This window comes from Pristiophorus japonicus, chromosome 8, assembly GCF_044704955.1.
Source record: "Pristiophorus japonicus isolate sPriJap1 chromosome 8, sPriJap1.hap1, whole genome shotgun sequence".
Classification (NCBI taxonomy): Eukaryota; Metazoa; Chordata; class Chondrichthyes; family Pristiophoridae; genus Pristiophorus; species Pristiophorus japonicus.
The window spans coordinates 117,477,158-117,499,070 of NC_091984.1; the positions used below are offsets into that span (position 1 = coordinate 117,477,158).

Below are 21,913 nucleotides of genomic sequence, written 5' to 3' on the forward strand. Positions count from 1 at the left end.
AGGCACTGATCTGCTGTCATATCTGACAGCAAAGTGGCTCCCACAGACTCCAACCAGTTCCTACCTAAAATAGCGATGGAGGTCCTCTTTACATTAATAGGCTCCAATTTCCATATCCAAAGGGGTCTGTCGCAAATGGGACAATAATTTCACAATGGAGTTTTAACAATCTGGGCAAATCCAATAGTTAGGATTGAGAAATATATTTTCTTATTTATCAGAGTTAGTAATGCCATTAAGCTAACTTGTCAAAGGCCTGAGTACAGAGCAAAATTGTAAGAAAATACTCTCCACGTGGAAATGTACTCACTGGGAGGATGTGACTCGTGGTGTCCCCAGGGAGATATCTGTACTGCGGCCACAGCTTTTTCACTATATTTATAAATGAAGAGAGCTCAGATCTAAGTATGCTGATAACATTAAGTTAGGTGCCACAGTAAATAGTGTAGATAAGAGCAAAAAGTTGCAAAGGGACATTGATGGACTAAGTGAGTGTGGCAAAACTGTGGCAGATGGAGTTCAATGTGGGGACATGTGAGCTCATCCACTTTAGACCTAAGAAAGATAGAGCAGAGTATTTTCTAAATGGCAAGAAGCTAGGAACTGTGGAGGAGCAGAGCGATTTAGGGGGTCCAAGTACAGAAATCACTAAAAGCTAGTGGGCATGTACAAAAAAATAATTTAGAAGGCTATTGGAATGTTGGCCTTTATCTCAACTGGGCTGGAATACACAGGGGTGGAAATTATGTTATAGTTGTACAGAGCTCTGGTTAGACCTCCATCTGGAATATTGCATTCAGTTCTGCGCAGCACACCACAGGATGGACATACTGGTCTTGGAGAGGGTGCAGTGCAGATTCACCGCAATGATAAAAGGGTTAAATTATGAGGATAGGTTGCATAGGCTAGGTTTGTATTCCCTTGAATATAGATGATTAAGGGTTAATATAATTGAGGTTTTAAGATGATTTAAAGATTTTGGCAGGGGAGATAGAGAGAAACTATTTCCTTTGGTGGGAAAGTCCAGAACAAGGGCATAATCTTAAAATTAGAGCTAGGTCATTCAGGGTTGATGTCAGGAAGCAGAAAGGGTAGTGGAAATATAGAACTCTCTCACAAAAAGCTGTCGAGGCTGGGGGTCAATTACAAACTTAAAAACTGAGATTGATTTTTGCTCGGTGAGGGTATTAAGGCGGGTAGATAGAGTTAAGATACATATCAGCCATAATCTAATTGAATGGCAGAACAGGCTCGAGGGACTGAATGGCCTACTCCTGTTGCTATATTCTTGCCTCTGTCTTCTGTTAATTGTCAGGTAATTATAATATATGCAAAAAAGGAGAGCTATAGAATGACAAACATATTGTATAATTGAATATATATAATCTAAAAATAAGTGTCCTTTCCCAAACACACCTTGGAGTGGAGTATTTGTAAGGTGTTAAGTGATCGAGGAGATGCAATGTAAAATATTATTGAGCTTGTAGTGGGAGCCAATGTGTTCCTCATTTTTCATGTGTTGATTCCTTCAGTGTGTTACTTTATTCTGCAGTACAAACTACCAATGCACACTGCTCACTAAATATTAGCAGGTAATTTGGACACATTATCTAGACATTGGTTCACAAAGCACAATGCATGGCAGTTCCCTCACATGGTTACAGGAGCAGGTTTGCAGAAATTATTAAAACAAACAAAATGGCACCAGTTGGTAAGGTTCCACGCGAGAAATCAATAGCTAAAATTGAGACACATGGAGACAACCTTCAGGCACGGATCACAAATTGGTTGGGAATGAGGAGGAGGCTGTTGTTGTTTTGTATGATGGGAAAAGCCTATAATGAGATGTCTAGTTTAGCTATCCCGCTGAGCTGCCGTGGAGAAATGAGGTGCCTCCGGCAACAGATCTTAGTGGGCAGATTGATGTAAAGTGCTTCATGGTCTGAGATTCATGGCCACAGTCGCATGTTGGGTCATCCCTCATCTTCCACCTGTGGAGCAGGTAGCCACATTGTCCATGTGCTGTGTGGATTGGGCTGTCCACTGTCTTCAAGGGGAGGTCGAAGCCAGGGACCTCTGCTGCTCGGTCAGGGGTGAGGTGTTGGTTCTTTATGTTGCATGAAGTTGGAAGTAGATAATTGGGATAAAGGGGGCACTTTCAGATTGATAAGTAGTGAAAAATGTCAAGGACTCCGACGTTTCACTCTACATACAAGTGACCTTGACTTGGAAGTAGATGACAGTATTTACAAGTTTGCAGATGATACTACATAAGAGGTAGACTGAATTGTGAAGAAAAGTACAAAAGAACACACCATATATTCAGCAAGCAGATGCCATCATTTAATGTAATAATATATGAAGCAGTACACTTTTTTTGGACATGGAATGGCTGGTGGGGAATACCATCATCAGCATCATAGGCAGTCCCTCGGAATCGAGGAAGACTTGCTTCCACTCTTAGCATGAATACTTAGGTGGCTGTACAGTCCAATACGAGAACCACAGTCTCTGTCACAGGTGGGACAGATAGTCGTTGAAGGGAAGGGTGGGCGGGGAGCCTGGTTTGCCACACGCTCTTTCCGCTGCCTGCGCTTGATTTCTGCATGCTCTCCTTGACGATACTTGAGGAGCTCAGCGCCCTCCCAGATGCACTTCCTCCACTTAGGGAGATCTATGGCCAGGGACTCCCAGGTGTTAGTGGGGATGTCGCACTTTATCAGGGAGGCTTTGAGGGTGTCCTTGTAACGTTTCCTCTGCCCACCTTTGACTCGTTCCGAGTAGAGCGCTTGCTTTGGGAGTCTCGTGTCTGGCATGCGAACTATGTGGCCTGCCCATACAGACCAGTGGGGAACCACTTAGAATTGAAGATGAACAAAGTAATTTTGAGATCCTGGTATGTTAGTCTTTCAAAGTTGTCATGGAGGTGCAAAAAGTAGACTAAAGAGCAAATATATTGCAAAAGTATAGAATACCCCACCTGAGGCAGGATATACTGGCCTTTGAGGGAGGCCAGTGACAATTCAGCGGCTATACTTGAAATGAATGACGAGATAATGGGTAAAATTGGGCTTTACTGGATAGAGATGAGAAGGTTAATGGGTGGTCTGACTGAGATGTTTAAAATAATAGAGAATTGACGAGGTGATAGAGAAAAGGTCTCTGTAGTAAGGGAAACCAGAACAAAGGGAAGTCATCTTAAAATTAAAGCTAAACAAACTCACAAGTAAAAAATCTTCCCTCAAAGAAGATTGCAAGAATGTGGAGCGAACTGCCCCAGAAGGCTTTGCAAGTGAAAGGGAGATAGGTAAGTACTTGGGAATTAAATAAATTAAGGAATATGGGGAGTAGGCAAGGATGATGCATTAATGAGATGGAACTGTCATCACTAACAAAGTTCATGGACCAAATGGCCTGTTTCTATGTTCTTAATCTTTGAACCCCGTGATAGTTTTCACCTAACCTATATACATCAACTGTACTTTCATCCCAGCTGGTAGATTAAATGTTGTGACAGATGAAATGGATGCAGCATGTTAAAATGAACAGAATTGGTGGCATTAATATGATAATCAGAGATAGTCAGGGCATTCAAAATGCAGTTCGATGCAAGTCTGGGTGAGGTGGGATAGCAGAGGGATGAGCTTTTATAGGTTAAATAGCCATTTTGCCTTTTAAATTGGCCTACATATAGGGCCCGAACTTGGTCAGAGTTCCACCCACAACCGCCGAGATCCCGCCCGGCAGGAGATTCCTCGGTGAAGTACCACTGGCACAACTTCCTGCCGCCTGCCCATGCCGGAGGCTCAAAAACAGGATATTCCTCGTGCACGATCCTCTAAGCTCATGCACCCGCCCGCCAGAAGGACCGCTGGCAAAAAAGTGGTCTGAGCTGGCTGTGAATCGGGTGGCAGGGAGAATCGCACAGAGTGCCGCAGTGCTGCACATCCCAGGTAGTGTCCATATCCTGCACTATTATCACAGGCTCAGAATTAGTTCTCTGATCGACCTTAACCTGCACAGAATGAGTTCAGACATGTAAATGAAAAGTACTCCATGGAAGGGAAAGTGTGGTAGAGCAAGCAGCAATGAGTTCTGAAAGATGGTAAAGGCTCAATGGAGATGCCCTACAAGAGTGTTTAGACCATTGCCGGCAGAACAGTTATTGACAGAATGTGAGTGCACAGATGGTATGAGCTACTGTCAGAGTAAATGGAGCAAAATGAGAACAGGTCACAGCATGTGATAGTGAGAACAGCATGACCTCAAGTATAGAAGATTGAAAAAGATATATAATGGACTGCAAGGTCACAGAGGAACATGTGATATCAGGGGTGGGACTCTGCGATGTTGGACCTAAGAAAAAGTGGACTGAAGTGCAAGCCTTAATGTGTGCCCTGCAAGTAGTGCAACTGTCTCTCATTCAATGGCAGTCTTTCTGCATTGGTGACCCTTACTTGTCGTATCGCAATCGCCTGATGACAGGACCCATTAAACAGTCGCATCGTATGTGGAGGGCAAGATATTCCTCATACAGCACGAAGGAGATTTGTCTTTTTCTCAGAACGCACCCCAGATGATGTAAAAATGAGACACTGACCAAGAGAGGGTGAACAAAGTGACTGTATTGAATAGTGCAGCATGCCAAAGTGACACAACATGCAAACAATTGAATCCAACGTATGTAGTTGTTCCGAGACCAGTCAGGTGAAATTGACAATGACCCTTGTGAAACAACAGCCACAACTTAATGAGGAGTAAAGAACTTATCCACCACCAGCACCCAACCCTCTACCCACTACCACCACCTCTCTTCCCGCTCCTCGATGTGAGGCTCATCGTCCTCTTCATGGTCTGCCTTCACCACGGCGAGCCGCACCCTTGTCCCTCACCGCCTCTGCTCCATCACATTATGTAGGAGGGCAGCTGGAGCGCTGCTGACGTGTTCGTCTTGGAGAGAATGTAGGGGACGAGATGGAAGCCGCCGGCATCTCCGGCTCCTCAGGGTCTGTCGGTCTCGATGATGTGGGCTCGGGGGGTTGCATGACATGACCAGAAGCCATCACTTTCCCCATCGCCTCTAGAGAGTTGGTGTTGCGCCCCACCGCACTAATGAGCCGCTCCATACTGGCAGGATGCTGCTCAGCAAAGGTGGTGATGCTGGCAGCTACCCCAGCCATGGTCTGCAGCACATCTCGACCTAGTTCCACGCTGGTCCTCGACAGCTGGCCCATTTCTTGAATTGCTGCGAGCCGTCCTCCATCCTCATTGGATTGTTGCATCATCCTGGCTGCTTGCGGCTTGGTGGATTTTCCGGCACGGCCTCTGCACCTCCTAGCACTTGTTCTTGCTTCATCCGACTCGAATCCTAAGAAGTCAGACCCCGACACTGATGTTGGCCGGACAGGTGGCACACATGTTAGGAGGCTGAAGTTCTCGTCCACCTCCTCGCCCTCAAGTGGTTCAAAGACTGGCACTTCTCCCTCCTCTCCCTCCTGGTCTTTTTGACTCTGGGTGGCGGAGGTGGGTACGGTGGATATGGGTGATCTTGGGGGTTTGGGGGGGTGGAGGAAGGAGCTGGTGTGTTGGTCTGGTGACACTGTCGGGGTGGGAGACGTTGGTGTCACACTCGGCCTTTGTGTGCCAGAGGTGGATGGGGTGCATTGCGTGGTGCTGTCCGATTCAACATCTGCAAGTAGAGGACAACATTTGAATGTATAGCTGGGGGGTGGGGTTGGTCAAGCTGACATGTGAGCCGTAACAATTAATATTCTTACTTCAAGGAGTTCCATTGCTACATGAGCACACCATTAATGGCCGACACACTGCGTTAAAAGGCATTTGACTTAACATTTTATGACCTTTCATGACATGAGCGTAACGCAGACTGGAGATGAGTATAAGCTTACCATGCTCGAGCACGGGATCTGCATCACTCTTTATGGTGGCACGGCAGTGGTCACCCACCAATGCCAAGACACACTCCTCTAGGCTGCTCAACTCGATGACACCTGCCGGGCCCCCTTCCGTGACACTCAGGCTTGAAGCCTTGGATGTTCTTTTCTTCTGCAGAAAGAAACATTGCAGCCTTTGCCCCTTTTGCTCATATAATGCACACACACACTCACTCACTCACTCACTACTCACTCACTCACTCACAATCACTCACATTCACTCACACACACAAACACACGGATACACACGCATGCACTCACTCTCACACACTCACACAGACACACACACACACTCACAAACTAACACACTAACATACTAACACACTAACACACTAACACACTAACACACTAACACACTAACATACTAACACACTAACACACTTACACACTCACAGACACACAGGCACAACTGCCACAGAACCTTTTGGAGTTGCACGGGAGTGGTGCACTAAATATTTACTCACTCTTGCTGACACCACCACATCGTTTCACCGTTTCCAACATTGGTCTCCATCCTGCACAATGTTGCCCACTGAGGACATGGCCTCACCAATCTCCTTCCGAATGCGTCTATATTGGGGTGGTGGAGGTATAAAGACCTCATCCCGGGTGAGGTCTTTATATCGGCGCTCCACCTCACATACAAGCTCCTCCAGCTCATCATCATTAAACCAGGGAGCTCTGGGTTTGGCTCCATCAGACTTCTTGGAAGCTTTTTTTGCATTCATTATTATTTTCCTTGATGGATGGCTGATGATGAATTTGTATCTCTCTCCCCAAAACTGACTCCTCTCCAGCTGGCAGGTGCAAGTGAGTGCACAGCTTATATGAGCATGTGCAGCTGTGCCATTAGCACCAATCACGGCAACAGAGATGTCATCGCCCAGAGGAAATACAAAAAAAACAAGAGTCGCGCATGTGCGGTGCACGGCCTCTGATGTTTGCCGAGTCGAGAGGCCTGCAGCTAGGGCCCACTGCTGACGCCGCCCGCTCATGCTCGTTCCTGCCTGCCCGCTCCCGCTGCTGCCAACACAACCGTGGCGAAACTCGCTCTCGACTGGCCCCAGCGGCAGCGGGCGGCAAAAAGGTACGTTCTGCCCAGGGACCGCCGAGAAATGGGCGGGCCTTAGGGTTCACCAAGTCCGGGCTCATATAACGTTTTTGCCATAGAAGTACATTTGCTGACTTCATTTGTTATTAGCATAATTTTCATTGTGGAGAAAATGTAATTGTTAATTAGAATTTGCAGCAAATTGATGTACTTGTGCCACTGATGTGCAGCCCACTTTGTGGAAGCAAGCAGTTCTTTCAATAGAAATATACATTTTTGTATAATGTCTTTTCCTTGCTGCTTGGATTTATAAAGCATGAAATTTAAAGCTGCACAGCACTGAGGTATTACTTAGCCTCAGCCTTTCATACAGTTTCATATATTTTGGAACAAAAAGTACTTAGAGAAGATAATGATGGGATTATAGACTATGCACAAGGGGATTAGGAAAAGACATGTCTTTGGGCTCAATTTTCCCCAGTTATCTGCGCTGTTTTTTTGCCGTGCACCGTTTTTTTTTGAGTAAATAAAAATCTCCAAGTTTCCCCAAAGTTTCTGTGCCGGCATAACTCAGTTAGTTACGATTTTTTTAGGTTACGATTTTTTTTGCATCATAATCTGGGGCGTAATCTGATGTCTGTGCCAGTTTTTCACATTTAAGCAAGTTTGGCCAACTTACATTTTCCTAGGACGGTGTATGTGACCACTCCCAAAAAACCTTCTGGGCACTTAAGAAAAAGCAACGCACATTACAAAATCGGCACAGAAAGACGTCATTGTTTTTAGGCGAAGTTTTGGAGGGAGTCAAAGAGCAGAGAATATGCATCATGAATGTTAATTTTTTTAAAGTCAAAAGGGAGAAATTGTAAGTCTAATGCAATTCTTTAATTTTTGATTTTATTCAAATTACCACCCCACCACGGGCTCGGCTTCAAAAGAAGCCTGGGGGTGGGGGAGAGGGGGGAGGTGGAAGCCGAACTGAACTGCCAGCCACTTATATAAGGGCTGAGAACCCTTAGGCTAGAAATTATCAATTTTTAAAAGCTCTGTTTTCACCCTCAATACTGTCCACCTTAGCAGCTTCAAAAGAAGCCATGGGCGGGGGCGGGGGGGGGGGGGGGGGCGGGGTGGTGGAAGCCGAGCCTTGAGCCCCTGTGTCCGGACAAGGGAGCGATTTTGCCGGCCGACGCTCCGACACTCGAGCCCGGTGAGGAGACGTTCGTTCGGTGGTGGGGTGGTACTTTGAAAAAAATCAAAAATTTAAGAATTGCATTAGACTTTGTTGCCACAAATGTCTTCATTCAATGTCTAGCTTCCCGTTCTAAGCAAGCCTATTGCGCGTGCGCAGACCAGGTAGTGGTCCATACTAGAGCGTGTATCTTGGAGAGAGAGAGGAAAGAAGGTGTGAGTGCTTTGTCCTGCTGTTATGAGCTTGTTGCAAAGCTACAATTTAACTATGGGGGCAATATTGACAATGCCATACCTCGTGCAAGCCTTCCTGCATTGCGGCACTGGAGCTGAGGGTGGATTCACTCTGGAGCATCCACGATGCTGAGAATGACGTGATTAGCACGTTTAGTGAGTTGGCCATACTGCAGGTAAAGGGTACACAGCCAGATAGGGGATGGGTGATCAACAGGAAGGGCAGTGCAAGGAAGGTAGTACAGGGGTCCCCTGCGGTCATCCCCCTGCAAAACAGATACACCGTTTTGGGTACTGTTGAGGGGAATGACTCATCAGAGAAGAGCAGCAGCAGCCAAGTTCATGGCACCATGGCTGGCTCTGCTGCACAGGAGGGCAGGAAAAAGAGTGGGAGAGCTATAGTGATAGGGGATTCTATTGTAAGGGGAATAGATAGACGTTTCTGCAACCGAGACTCCAGGATAGTATGTTGCCTCCCTGGTGCAAGGGTCAAGGATGTCTCGGAGCGGGTGCAGGACATTTTGAAGAGGGAGGGTGAACAGCCAGTTGTCGTGGTGCATATAGGTACCAAAGTTATAGGTAAAAAACGGGATGAGGTCCTTCAAGACGAATTAGCTAGGAGCTAAATTAAAAAGTAGGACCTCAAAAGTAATAATCTCAGGATTGCTACCAGTGCCACGTGCTAGTCAGATTAGGAATCGCAGAATAGCTCAGATGAATACGTGGCTTGAGAAGTGGTGCAGAAGGGAGGGATTTGGTTCTGGGGGAGGTGGGACCAGTACAAACCAGACGGTCTGCACCTGGGCAGGACCGGAACCAATGACCTAGAGGGAGTGTTTGCTAGTGCTGTTGGGGAGGGGTTAAACTAATATGGCAGGGGGTTGGGAACCTATGCAGGGAGACAGAGGGAAGTAGAATGGGGGCAGAAGCAAAAGATAGAAAGAAGAAAAGTAAAAGTGGAGGGCAGAGAAACCCAAGGCAAAAAGCAAAAAGGGCCACTTAACAGCAAAATTCGAAAGGGGCAAAGGGTGTGAATAAGACAACCTGAAGGCTCTGTGCCTCAATGCGAGGAGTATTCGGAATAAGGTGGCCGAATTAACTGCGTAGATAGCAGTTAACGGATATGATGTAATTGGCATCACGGCGATATGGCTCCAGGGTGACCAAGGCTGGGAACTCAATATCCAGGGGTATTCAGCATTTAGGAAGGATAGACAGAAAGGAAAAGGAGGTGGGGTGGCGCTGCTGGTTAAAGAGGAAATTAATGCAATAGTAAGGAAGGACATTAGCTTGGATGATGTGGAATCAGTATGGGTGGAGCTACAAAATACCAAAGGGCAGAAAACGCTAGAGGGAGTTGTGTACAGACCAAACAGTAGAAGTGAGGTTGGGGACAGCATCAAACAAGAAATTAGGGATGCGTGAAATAAAGGTACAGCAGTTATCATGGGCGACTTTAATCTACATGTTGATTGGGCGAACCAAACTGGTAGCAATGCGGTGGAGGAGGATTTCCTGGAGTGTATTAGGGATGGTTTTCTAGACCAATATGTAAATTTACATCACTTACAAAAAACTTTTAATTTGAGAGCAGTAACAACAATAATAACAGCAGCAAAGAAAGGCTGCACCCATCTCTCCTCCATGTTATTCTAAGATCACCCGCTGCGCTTGGTCTTGTTGACTCCACCCCTGCCCGCTGGCAGTGACACAGCATTTCTCAGGTTGGTACCAAGCTTATTCTTTCTTGTTGGGGGGGGGGGCGAGGAAGGGGGGAGGGGCAGGCAATAATGTGGGGGGCCCGGCTTGGGCATCTTCAGAGGCCGGTCTGGGGATTGCAGTGGGAGTGGCAGTTGATTCTGTCAATGGCCGTGGGGTCTGGGCGTGTTCCCTTATTGTAGCAGGTACCTGCGACATTCCCTCCCTCGTGTTCACTGACAGTGTCTCAGCTACCTGCGGCATTCCCTCCCTCATGTGCCCGGACAGTGTTCCCATTTCTCGTGAGACTGTTGTTACTTCTCCCGACAATCCCAATACCTCATCACCCACCCCATCGATGGTGTCCAGGAGTGATCGCGTAAGGTCAGTGCTCTCCCCACTTATTGCCATCATCTGAACCACATCTGTTAGATCCTGCACCTCAGGAGAGCGCTGTCGAGCTCTCCTTCCCCTCCTCACCCTGGGTGTGGCTTGCTGCACCCCACTGGGACCCACCCGCAGCCTCGGAATGTCCCAGCACGTGCACCACTCAGGAAAGGGGCTGGCACCTCATTGGGCAGCACCAGCACCTCCTCCAGAATGAGAACAACAGTAGGGGCTTCATCTATCCCCTCCCCCTTCCCTTCACCCCCATGCTCTTGGTTGGGAAGATGGAATTGGAAGATGTTCTCCTCTTCCGTCTGCATCTGAATCATCATCTGCATCGGCTTCAGCCTCGTCAGGGTTGGCCTCAAGTTCTGCAAAATAGAACAGACAAATAGTTAGCCGGGTAGGTGGCATGAGTAGGCTCACAGAGCACAGGCAGCAGGCTCATTTGAAGGACCACGATGAATGATAGCACATTGCATTAACCAAAGCGTAGCTGACGGAGACATCTCCATGAACCAAAGCATTTAGCAAATCCAGACTGTGGAATTTGCAGGACTTACCTTCTCCCTCAAGTGTGGGCCCAGCTTGTGCAGGCAGGACCCATCAAAGTAGCGACCCTCTCCCAAGGGTGTCAGTGGGTGCAGATTTGCCGGGCCTCCTCTTGTTCGAATTCTCTCTCTTTTGTTGTGTGCCACCTTCCTCTGCAAAGATGAAAATATAACTTTTTAGAGAGGGTGTCTTTCTGCTGGGTGGGACATACAGATGGTCACATTTATACTTGCAATTCCAGTGAATACATGAAAATATTACTTACACTAACTGCTTGACCAAGGTCCTGCCACTTTTTGCACTCCAGTCCTCGGTGTGGTCACCATTGCACAGTAAATCATCTGCAAGTTGGTTCCAGCGTTTCTTCATTTATTTTGATGAAACTTTTATGTGACCTCTGGTGGTGTCCAGCTTGTGCCACCTGGCCTCAATTATGTAACCAGGTCCTCCACTTCATCCTGTGAGAAATTCCTGGTCCTTGAGCCGCGTTGCATATTGCAGCTCCGATTTTTTCCACTCAGAATTAAAGTTCTTTCACACAACTGGCTCTTTAAAAATGGCTGATTGCAGACCGGGAGCTGTACTGGGCATGCGCGCCCATTGCAATCACGTAAAAAACATCAATTGTGTTATCGGCGCAGACATTAGGCTCCACCCCTCGAAGCTAAAGGACAGGCTGCGCACTGCCAATTTCAAAAATTACAACAGGGAATCTTGAAAGGTTTTTTGGGGGGTAGTCGGGCCCCCCAAAAATGGGCGGAGCTCTTCAAATACGCCACACAATGGCATTGGGGCAAACTGAGCCCTTGGAGTTAAAGATATAGGACGAAATACTAGAGATAAAATGGGAAAAACAATGCAAATCCTGGAAATCTGAAATAAAAACCAAAAATGCAAATCTATCCCCGCTCACAACAACCAGAAAACACTCGCACACTCTGCTTTTTGCCTTATCATTTAGCCAACAAATGCACACAATGATTGAAGTGTACATGGATATGCCATGTGAATAAATATTGAGATCACATGCCCAACGACGGTGTCTATTACACATTTTTTATTTACTAATCAAAAATGCAATTAGCCACATTTGGATTCCCGATGAGCCACAGATGGCTGGTGGCTAACGTATTGGGCAACACTGGTCCAAGAGAAGCAGGATAACCAGAAGCAGATGACCAGGTAACTCATACAAACTGATACAAACTGTGGAGGAGCCACATTCATCCGGCTGACTTACACCAGAAGAGGAGCAGGCAGGCAGTATGTTTGTTTTAGAGGAGTAAATACAGGCACTATGCTGGATAAGGACAAAAAACTAAGCACTGGGATTCCTGGTCGGAAGGCTGAGCTGGGAACTGCACATACCTGCAGGCTGAAGCTGGGTGACCGATGATCCTGGGAGTGAAATGGGGGCAATGCTCCAAAGCTGCTTTGGCCGACTTGAAAATGATTGGTGGTGAGGTGGGGTGGGGGGGGGCGGGGAGGGTAAGGGGACTCCGACTCCACCCACCCGACCCACTGCTGTGTATAGAAGCTTTGTTAAATACAGATGTTAAATACAAGGGGCAGTAATCTGTTTCATTTCAGTTTTAGCAATGTACATTATCCAGTTTATGTAAGTTAATTAACTCCTAGAAACTGGTGCCTGTAGTTAATCACAGTGCGTTTTATTGCACATCTTCCATTTTGGCATTGGCTCATTTAGTTCCACTTAATACCGATGTGTCTGCACAGCAGTGCTCTGCTGGATGAGATCAGTAAGTTGTGTAATTGTTTAATTTAATATTATCCTCTAGATTAATGTTGCTTTTATATCACTCTGTTTCCCTTATGTGCATTAAACAAACTTTTGTGGTTTGTTTAAAGACCAAAATACTACAGTAAATAACGTCGAAAACTGAATGCTATAAATCTGAAGCAGCATCAAAAAAAGGCTGGGAATGCACAACACGCTCATTGACAGCTGAAAGGGAAATGTTAAAGGGATAGAAATTGACCCCCGCCCGACACAGGGCGCAAGCACCCCATTTGAACGGTTTTTACCACAGCTCTGGCGGAGGTTGTCTCGTGTGCGAAATTCCGCTCTTTGTTTTTTTTTACTTGAATCCGGAAGTCGCTCTTAAATGAGTGGGTCAGAAGTTGGGGCGGTGAGTACACTTCAGAGGCGGAGGTTGGGGGCGGTGCGGAGTAACCGCCGTGATGACGTCATCATGGCGTCGCGTCACCATGGCTCGCCCTTCACTTAAAGGGGAGTGCCTTCGCGATTTAAAAACCATGACCCACCCCCATAGAGGGTTTCGGCTGGGACAGTGGCCTGGCACCCAAGAGGCCACTCCATGAAAAGTCGACGGCCACTCCACTCCACAGCGTGGCTGCCGATTTGCGGTGGTAACAGGTCTTAAGGACAGGGGCAATTTCGGCCCCAATGTTTCAAGTGAAGCCTTTCATTAAAACTGGGGTCAGATCTTGTGTTCTCATTCAGTTCTTGACTGGCCTGCTATCAGGAAATAAGATCATATGTGAACTTGCAAAAGTAGCCATTCAAAACTTCAGCCACATCCTGGTAGTCCACCTGAATCTGCCCTGAGGAATCCTCCTTGGGCCTATACAGTCCTGAATAGCTCTCTGATCTCTCGTATAGATGAAAACACCATGCTTCTGCTACCCCAGCTATCCGCTATCACAATCTCCCACTTACACCGAGAAACCTTTTTCTTTGATTTTCTGCTTTAGCTTATGCCACAAGTGAATTGTAACAAATACCTACAGGTAATAGGAACCTGCAGCCAACCTCATGAAGTGATTTGATATTAATGGCATTCACCCTGTTTATCTTTAGGTGTTTCTGTATGACAGAGGAAAAGTTTCAACCCTAAACAGTCTAGAGAAGTTTTTGCAATGTGTGAAAAAGACCACAAAACTCACCCCATCAAGGTACAGCATTAAAAGCACTTATGATTTGATATAAGTATGTACCATGCGAGTTTGATACTTTTCATTGCTGAAATGAGTGCCTATTTTACCAAAATGAATTGAATATACAGGTGAGTGAACAGGCCACTAGCAATGTGCAGTGAAGCCTACACAATGTCAGGTGGATGTTGAATGGTGCAGGAGAATTACCCGGCCTGCCCTGAAATAAGAATGCCCACACAGGGGGAAGTGAGTTAAAAGGCTCTGCCACGTTTTGGTATTCCTGACCGCTTTTCCAAGGAAAGTGTATTAAAAATGTTACCTTTAAATTCAATCCCGGGACTAAAATTCCCATTGTATCCAGGGGATTGGGAGGGAAAGATTTGTTTAAAACCCAAAGGACCCCAAGATCTTGCTCCTTGTGTCCCACTTTGAACTGGGACAATATGAGCTAATTGTCTCATCCCAGACAAGGTGGTACTATTCATTGTGAGAATAGCAATGGGCTGGAGGTAGGGGGAGAGTAGCAGTGGCTGGATAATTGTGGATTGCCAGGCAGGTGAAAAGACTCCGATGAGCACGTTTCTATTTCTTTCATCAATTTTTATCATTTTTTATTGGCCTCTCTCGGCCACTTCTTTCTTATAAAATTGTACGGGATTTTGGAAAATACATTGACGTCTAGTTGCTCCCTGCATTAGTTTCCATTAACGTAGAGGGGGGCCATTGTTTGCATATTAGTATTTATTTAATGAGATGCTTCTCCAGTATTGTTGCTTGCGGCTGCAATTGGAGCTGCAGCACATCAAGTGCAGAGTGGGAACCCCCTTGGGATGTGCAACATAGAAGCATAGAAAATAGGTGCAGGAGCAGGCCATTCGGCCCTTTGAGCCTGCACCGCCATTCAATAAGATCATGGCTGATCATTCAACCTTAGTACCCCTTTCCTGCTTTCTCTCCAAACCCCTTGATCCCTTTGGCCGTAAGGGCCAACCTTCGGACACGGAAGCGAGAGAGAATGAAAGACAGCAAATGTGTTTTATTTTATGAGTGTGTGTTTGTGAAGATCATCCCCATCTGTGGCAGCTGCCATCGCGCCTCGACCTGTAACAAGCACTTGCCATGTAGTACTTCAGTCCACACAGACTCACTGCCATCATCCGCCTCTCAGCCTGCAGTCGCATCATTCCTTTCCAGCTTTTGTTTCATGCTAAAAGCTCTGCCAGCACTATTGTCACCACACTGCAGCTTCAGTGCATTCACTGACTCCACCATGGCAACTGCTGTAATGAGCAGTAATCTCTGGGGATAAAAATGTTTGAAAGCAAATGAGGAAAGAAAGATGTCATTTGTACATAATCGCGTAGATTCCCGCAAAAAATGATCATTTACGTTACGATAAAATATAGTGCGGTTGGAATAGTTTATTACTACTCCTCACTTTGAATGCAGATTGCATTTAGATAGATGATTTGACAAGATGTGGGTTTGAGTTCAGTCTGGGTTTTAAGGAGATGTTGAGGCAAATAGCATAAGATGTATTTCAGGGGAAGCTAGATAAACACATGAGCAGGCAAGGAATAGGATAGGGTTAGATAAAGAGGGGTGACAGGCGGCTCATCTGGAGCTTAAAAGCCGGCACGGAGCAGTTGGGATGAATGGCCTGTTTCTGTGCTGTAATTCAGTGTAACATCATGTAAATTTCAAAAGTCGATTTGTAATGCTGCCCAACAACTGATAATGATTGAGTTACAATTTGAAGTCAAAGCTATCATTCGGTTTTGGTGGGGAAAACAGAGACACACGCACACACACACACTCAGAGACACACACACACACACGCGCGCACACACTCAGAGACACACACTCAGACACACACGCGCACACACACTCAGAGACACACACTCAGAGACACACACTCAGACACACACGCACACACATACTCAGAGACACACACTCAGACACACACGCACACACATACTCAGACACACATTCAGAGACACACACTCGGACACACATGCACACACACACTCAGACACACACACACACTCAGAGACACACAAACTCAGAGACACACACACTCAGAGACACACACTCACACACACACGCACACACACACTCAGAGACACACACTCAAAGACACACACTCAAAGACACACACTCAGAGACACACACTCTCAGACACACACTCAGAGACACACACGCAGACACGCACTCAGAGACACACGCACACACACACACTCTGAGCCACACACTCAGACACACATGCACACACATACTCAGGCACACACACTCAGGCACACACACTCAGGCACACACATACTCAGAGACATACACTCAGACACACACACACACACACACTCAGACACACACTCAGACATACACGCACACTCAGAGACACACACTCAGGCACACACACTCAGAGACACATAATCAGAGCCACACGCACACACACATTCAGACACACACTCAGAGACACACACTCAGATACACACACTCAGATACATACACTCCGAGCCACACACTCTGAGCCACACACTCTGAGACACACACTCAGACACACACATGCACACACACACACTCAGGCACACACACTCAGGCACACACACTCAGGCACACACACTCAGAGACACAGACTCAGAGACACATGCACACACACACAATCAGAGACACACACTTAGACACACACACGCAGACACACACACTCAGAGACACACACTCAGAGACACTCAGAGACACACACTCAGAGGCACACACTCAAGATACACACACTCAAGATACACACACTCAGACACACACTCAGACACACACACACACTCAGAGACACACACTCAGGCACACACACTCAGAGACACACAATCAGAGCCACACGCACACACACAGACTCAGACACACACACGCGCACACATACTCAGAGACATACACTCAGACGCACACGCACACTCAGAGACACACACTCAGAGACACACACTCGGGCACTCAGACACACACACACACTCAGAGACACACACACTCAGAGACACACAAACTCAGAGACACACAAACTCAGAGACACACACACTCAGAGACACACACTCACACACACACGCACACACACATTCAGACACACACTCAGAGACACACACTCAGAGACACACACTCAGATACACACACTCAGATACATACACTCCGAGCCACACACTCTGAGCCACACACTCTGAGACACACACTCAGACACACACATGCACACACACACACACACTCAGGCACACACACTCAGGCACACACACTCAGGCACACACACTCAGAGACACAGACTCAGAGACACACGCACACACACACAATCAGAGACACACACTTAGACACACACACGCAGACACACACACTCAGAGACACACACTCAGAGACACTCAGAGACACACACTCAGAGGCACACACTCAAGATACACACACTCAAGATACACACACTCAGACACACACAATCAGACACACGCACACACACACACTCAGAGACACACACTCAGAGACACACACTCAGAGACACACACTCAAGATACACGCACTCAGACACACGCACACACACACACACTCAGACACACACTCAGAGAGACACACACTCAGAGACACACACACTCAGGGACACACACACTCAGAGACACATACTCAGAGACACACACTCAGAGACACACACACTCAGAGATACACACGCGCACACACACACTCAGAGACACACACTCTGAGGCACACACTCTGAGACACACCCTCAGAGACACACACTCAGACACACACATGCACACACACACACACTCAGGCACACACATTCAGAGACACACACTCAGAGACACACGCACACACACACAATCAGAGACACACACTCAGACACACACACGCACACACACACTCAGAGACACACACTCAGACACACACACACACTCAGAGACACACACACACTCAGAGACACACACTCAGAGACACACGCAGACACACCATCAGAGACACACACATGCACACACACGCACACACACGCACACACACACACTCAGAGACACACACTCAGAGAAACACACTCAGAGACACACACACACACTCAGACACAAGCACACACACACACTCAGAGACATACACTCAGACACACACACGCGCGCGCACACACACACACACTCAGAGACACACACTCAGACACACACACTCAGAGACACCCACACGCGCACACACACACACTCAGAGAAACACACTCAGAGACACACACACACACACTCAGACACACGCACACACAGACACTCAGAGATACACACTCAGAGACACACTCAGACACACACACTCAGAGACACACACTCAGACACACACACGCGCGCGCGCGCACACACACACACACTCAGAGACACACACTCAGACACACACACTCAGAGACACCCACACGCACACACACACACACTCAGAGATACACACTCAGAGACACACACACACACACTCAGACACACGCACACACACACACTCAGAGACACACACTCAGACACACACTCAAGATACACACACTCAGACACACGCACACACACACACACACACTCAGACACACACTCAGAGAGACACACACTCAGAGACACACACTCAGAGACACACACTCAGAGACACACACTCAGACATACACACTCAGGCACACACACACACTGAGAGACACACTGAGAGACACACATTCAGAGACACACACACTCAGAGATACACACGCGCACACACACACTCAGAGACACACACTCTGAGGCACACACTCTGAGACACACCCTCAGAGACACACACTCAGACACACACATGCACACACACACACTCAGGCACACACATTCAGAGACACACACTCAGAGACACATGCACACACACACAATCAGAGACACACACTCAGAGACACACGCACACACACACACTCAGAGACACACACTCAGAGACACACGCACACACACACACTCAGAGACACACACTCAGACACACACACGCGCGCGCACACACACACACTCAGAGACACACACACTCAGAGACACCCACACGCGCACACACACACACTCAGAGAAACACACTCAGAGACACACACACACACACTCAGACACACGCACACACACACACTCAGAGACACACACTCAGAGACACACACACACACTCAGACACACGCACACACACACACTCAGAGACACACACTCAGACACACACACGCGCGAGCACACACACACTCAGAGACACACACACTCAGAGATACACACGCGCACACACACTCAGAGACACACACACAGAGACACACACTCAGAGACCCACACTCAGACATACACACTCAGGCACACACACACACTCAGAGACACACTCAGAGACACACTCAGAGACACACATTCAGAGACACACACACTCAGAGATACACACGCGCACACACACACTCAGAGACACACACTCAGAGCCACACACTCTGAGACACACACTCTGAGACACACACTCTGAGACACACCCTCAGAGACACACACTCAGACACACACACGCACACACACGCACACACACACACTCAGAGACACACACTCAGAGACACACACTCAGAGACACACGCACACACACACACTCAGACACACACTCAGACACACACACACGCGCGCACACACACACACTCAGACACACACTCAGACACACACACTCAGAGACACCCACACGCGCACACACACACACACTCAGAGAAACACACTCAGAGACACACACACACTCAGACACACGCACACACACACACTCAGAGACACACACTCAGAGACATACACACACACACTCAGACACACGCACACACACACACTCAGAGACACACACTCAGACACACACGCTCAGACACATGCACACACACACACACACTCAGACACACACTCAGAGAGACACACACTCAGAGAGACACACACTCAGAGATACACACGCGCACACACACTCAGAGACACACACACTCAGAGACACACACACTCAGAGATACACACTCAGAGACACACACACTCAGAGACACACACACTCAGAGATACACACTCAGAGACACACACACTCAGAGACACACACACTCAGAGACACACACACTCAGGCACACACACACTCAGAGACACACACACTCAGAGACACACACTCAGAGACACACACACTCAGAGATACACACTCAGAGACACACACACTCAGAGACACACACACTCAGACATACACACTCAGAGACACACACTCAGAGACACACACGCCTGGAATTCTTTTTATGGGAGCTTCCACTTAATCATAGGGGATCAGAAAGGTCTCAACATCCCACACAAGACAGACAATCTGTGTTTTCAATAACTTAGGCCGTGATTTTGCTGCCGATCAGCGGATGGGATGGCTGGTGGGCCAGCTGTGAAATTTAAAATGATTGACAGCAGGTCAGGAACCTGCTATCAAAACCCACATACCTGCATTTTCCCGAAGTCGGGTCTGCCAGCACTGAGCAGCCCGACAGGCAGCAGCGGGGGAGGCAGTTCAAATCATTAGTGGCTTCTTTATAGCCATTTAACCATGCTTTTCCCCCCAGCTTTTTGGATTTGACACGCCGCCCACCGGTTTCCTGCTGTGCCCAGACCTCGTCAGTGAAGCTGAGGCAGGAGTTCAATGGCCATTGAATCAGCTGATGAGCTGACAGCTTCAAATGTCAAGTCAAAGCTCCCAGCTGATTGAGAAATGTTCCCTTAACCACTAGCTTCTCTAAACTGCATTTCCACAACAGATTCACCATGCTGCAAGTCTCCATCCAGTCTCACCTCATTACCTCTCTCACCATTGACAGATCGCTTCTGTCATCTCTACTTCACCTGCCATCTGTTCCATCAGCCTCAGTGCACTTTATACCCTCTCCCCTTGGTCCTCAGAATCCCACCATGATCAACCCCAGCACCAGCAGCACCAGGCACACCAGCAGCACTAACAACCACATCAACCTTTTCCACTATCACCTAATGCTGCACAGGACAGACTGCATCAGCACCTGACCACGTTGCTGCCCAGAAGTTCATGGCCACACTTCTTTCACTTGACACTGTACACCCTGGCTGCCACTTGATGCGCCAGGTTGGCACCACCCACATCAACACCATAAAGCATCCCTACAATGCCCAAGCCATTCCTTTCAAACTCATCAGCATTACGGGGGTTACCATTATGTCTCACCATTCACTGCAACTCACTAAGTCACTTCCAAAGGTGCCCTCAAATCTGTCCAAGAACGCAAAGTGTTGAAAATAAAGATTTCAATGTTTGACAACACATGAACAGAAATTTCACATGAACATTGGCTAAAACACACAAGTGCTTACCCTTGTGTGTTGTTAGTTGGTATGATTGCACGAACATGAGTATGAGGGGTGGCTAGTGAGATGGAGTGTGTGATAATGTTGATAGAGAGGGATGGGTGGAGGTACAAGGTAAGTTGATGTGAGTAAGGATATGCAGGAGTAGGGTAGGGAAGGCAGAGTGATGGGGATGTGATGAGTGGCACAGCAGGATGAGGTTGAGTGTGGCTTTGTACTAACGATTCGTGATCTACTGAGATCATTGAAAGGTTTGTGCCACTGCAGCCTAATCCTCCTGATGACATCCCTGCTTGAGTCCTCCTGTTCAATGTGCAACCAGGTTGTGTGGATCTCCTGGGGATGTCTCTTCCGCCCATTGGAAGGGAAGAGAACCTCTCTGCATGCTGTGACTCCCTCCATAAGCATCTGGAGGGAGTGATAGGAGAGCCTGGGCGCAGCCGTGTACCTCTGTGCAGTGCTCGTCAGTGTTTGCAGCACCTCAATGCTGCAGAATACTGACAGCACATCTGTCAAAATAAAGTTGGACATGGTCCCTTTAAGGAAACCGGCTGCTGATGCATCATCAAATGATGTCATCAGACCCGCTTCCTCTAATTGGCCGGGAAATGCGCTGGGTGGGGCCTAAC

At 47.5% G+C, this 21,913-nt stretch overlaps 1 protein-coding gene across 4 annotated transcripts in view; it reads left to right on the forward strand.

Annotated features, from left to right (window-relative positions):
* LOC139268154 (eIF-2-alpha kinase GCN2-like) overlaps positions 1-21,913 on the forward strand; it is a 126,567-nt gene that overhangs the window by 101,970 nt on the left and 2,684 nt on the right. For all 4 annotated transcript variants that reach the window (XM_070886194.1, XM_070886193.1, XM_070886196.1 and 1 more), the window contains exon 23: positions 13,907-14,001. In XM_070886194.1, coding sequence (XP_070742295.1) covers positions 13,907-14,001 — 95 coding nt within the window. The remainder of the gene's footprint in view (positions 1-13,906; positions 14,002-21,913) is intronic.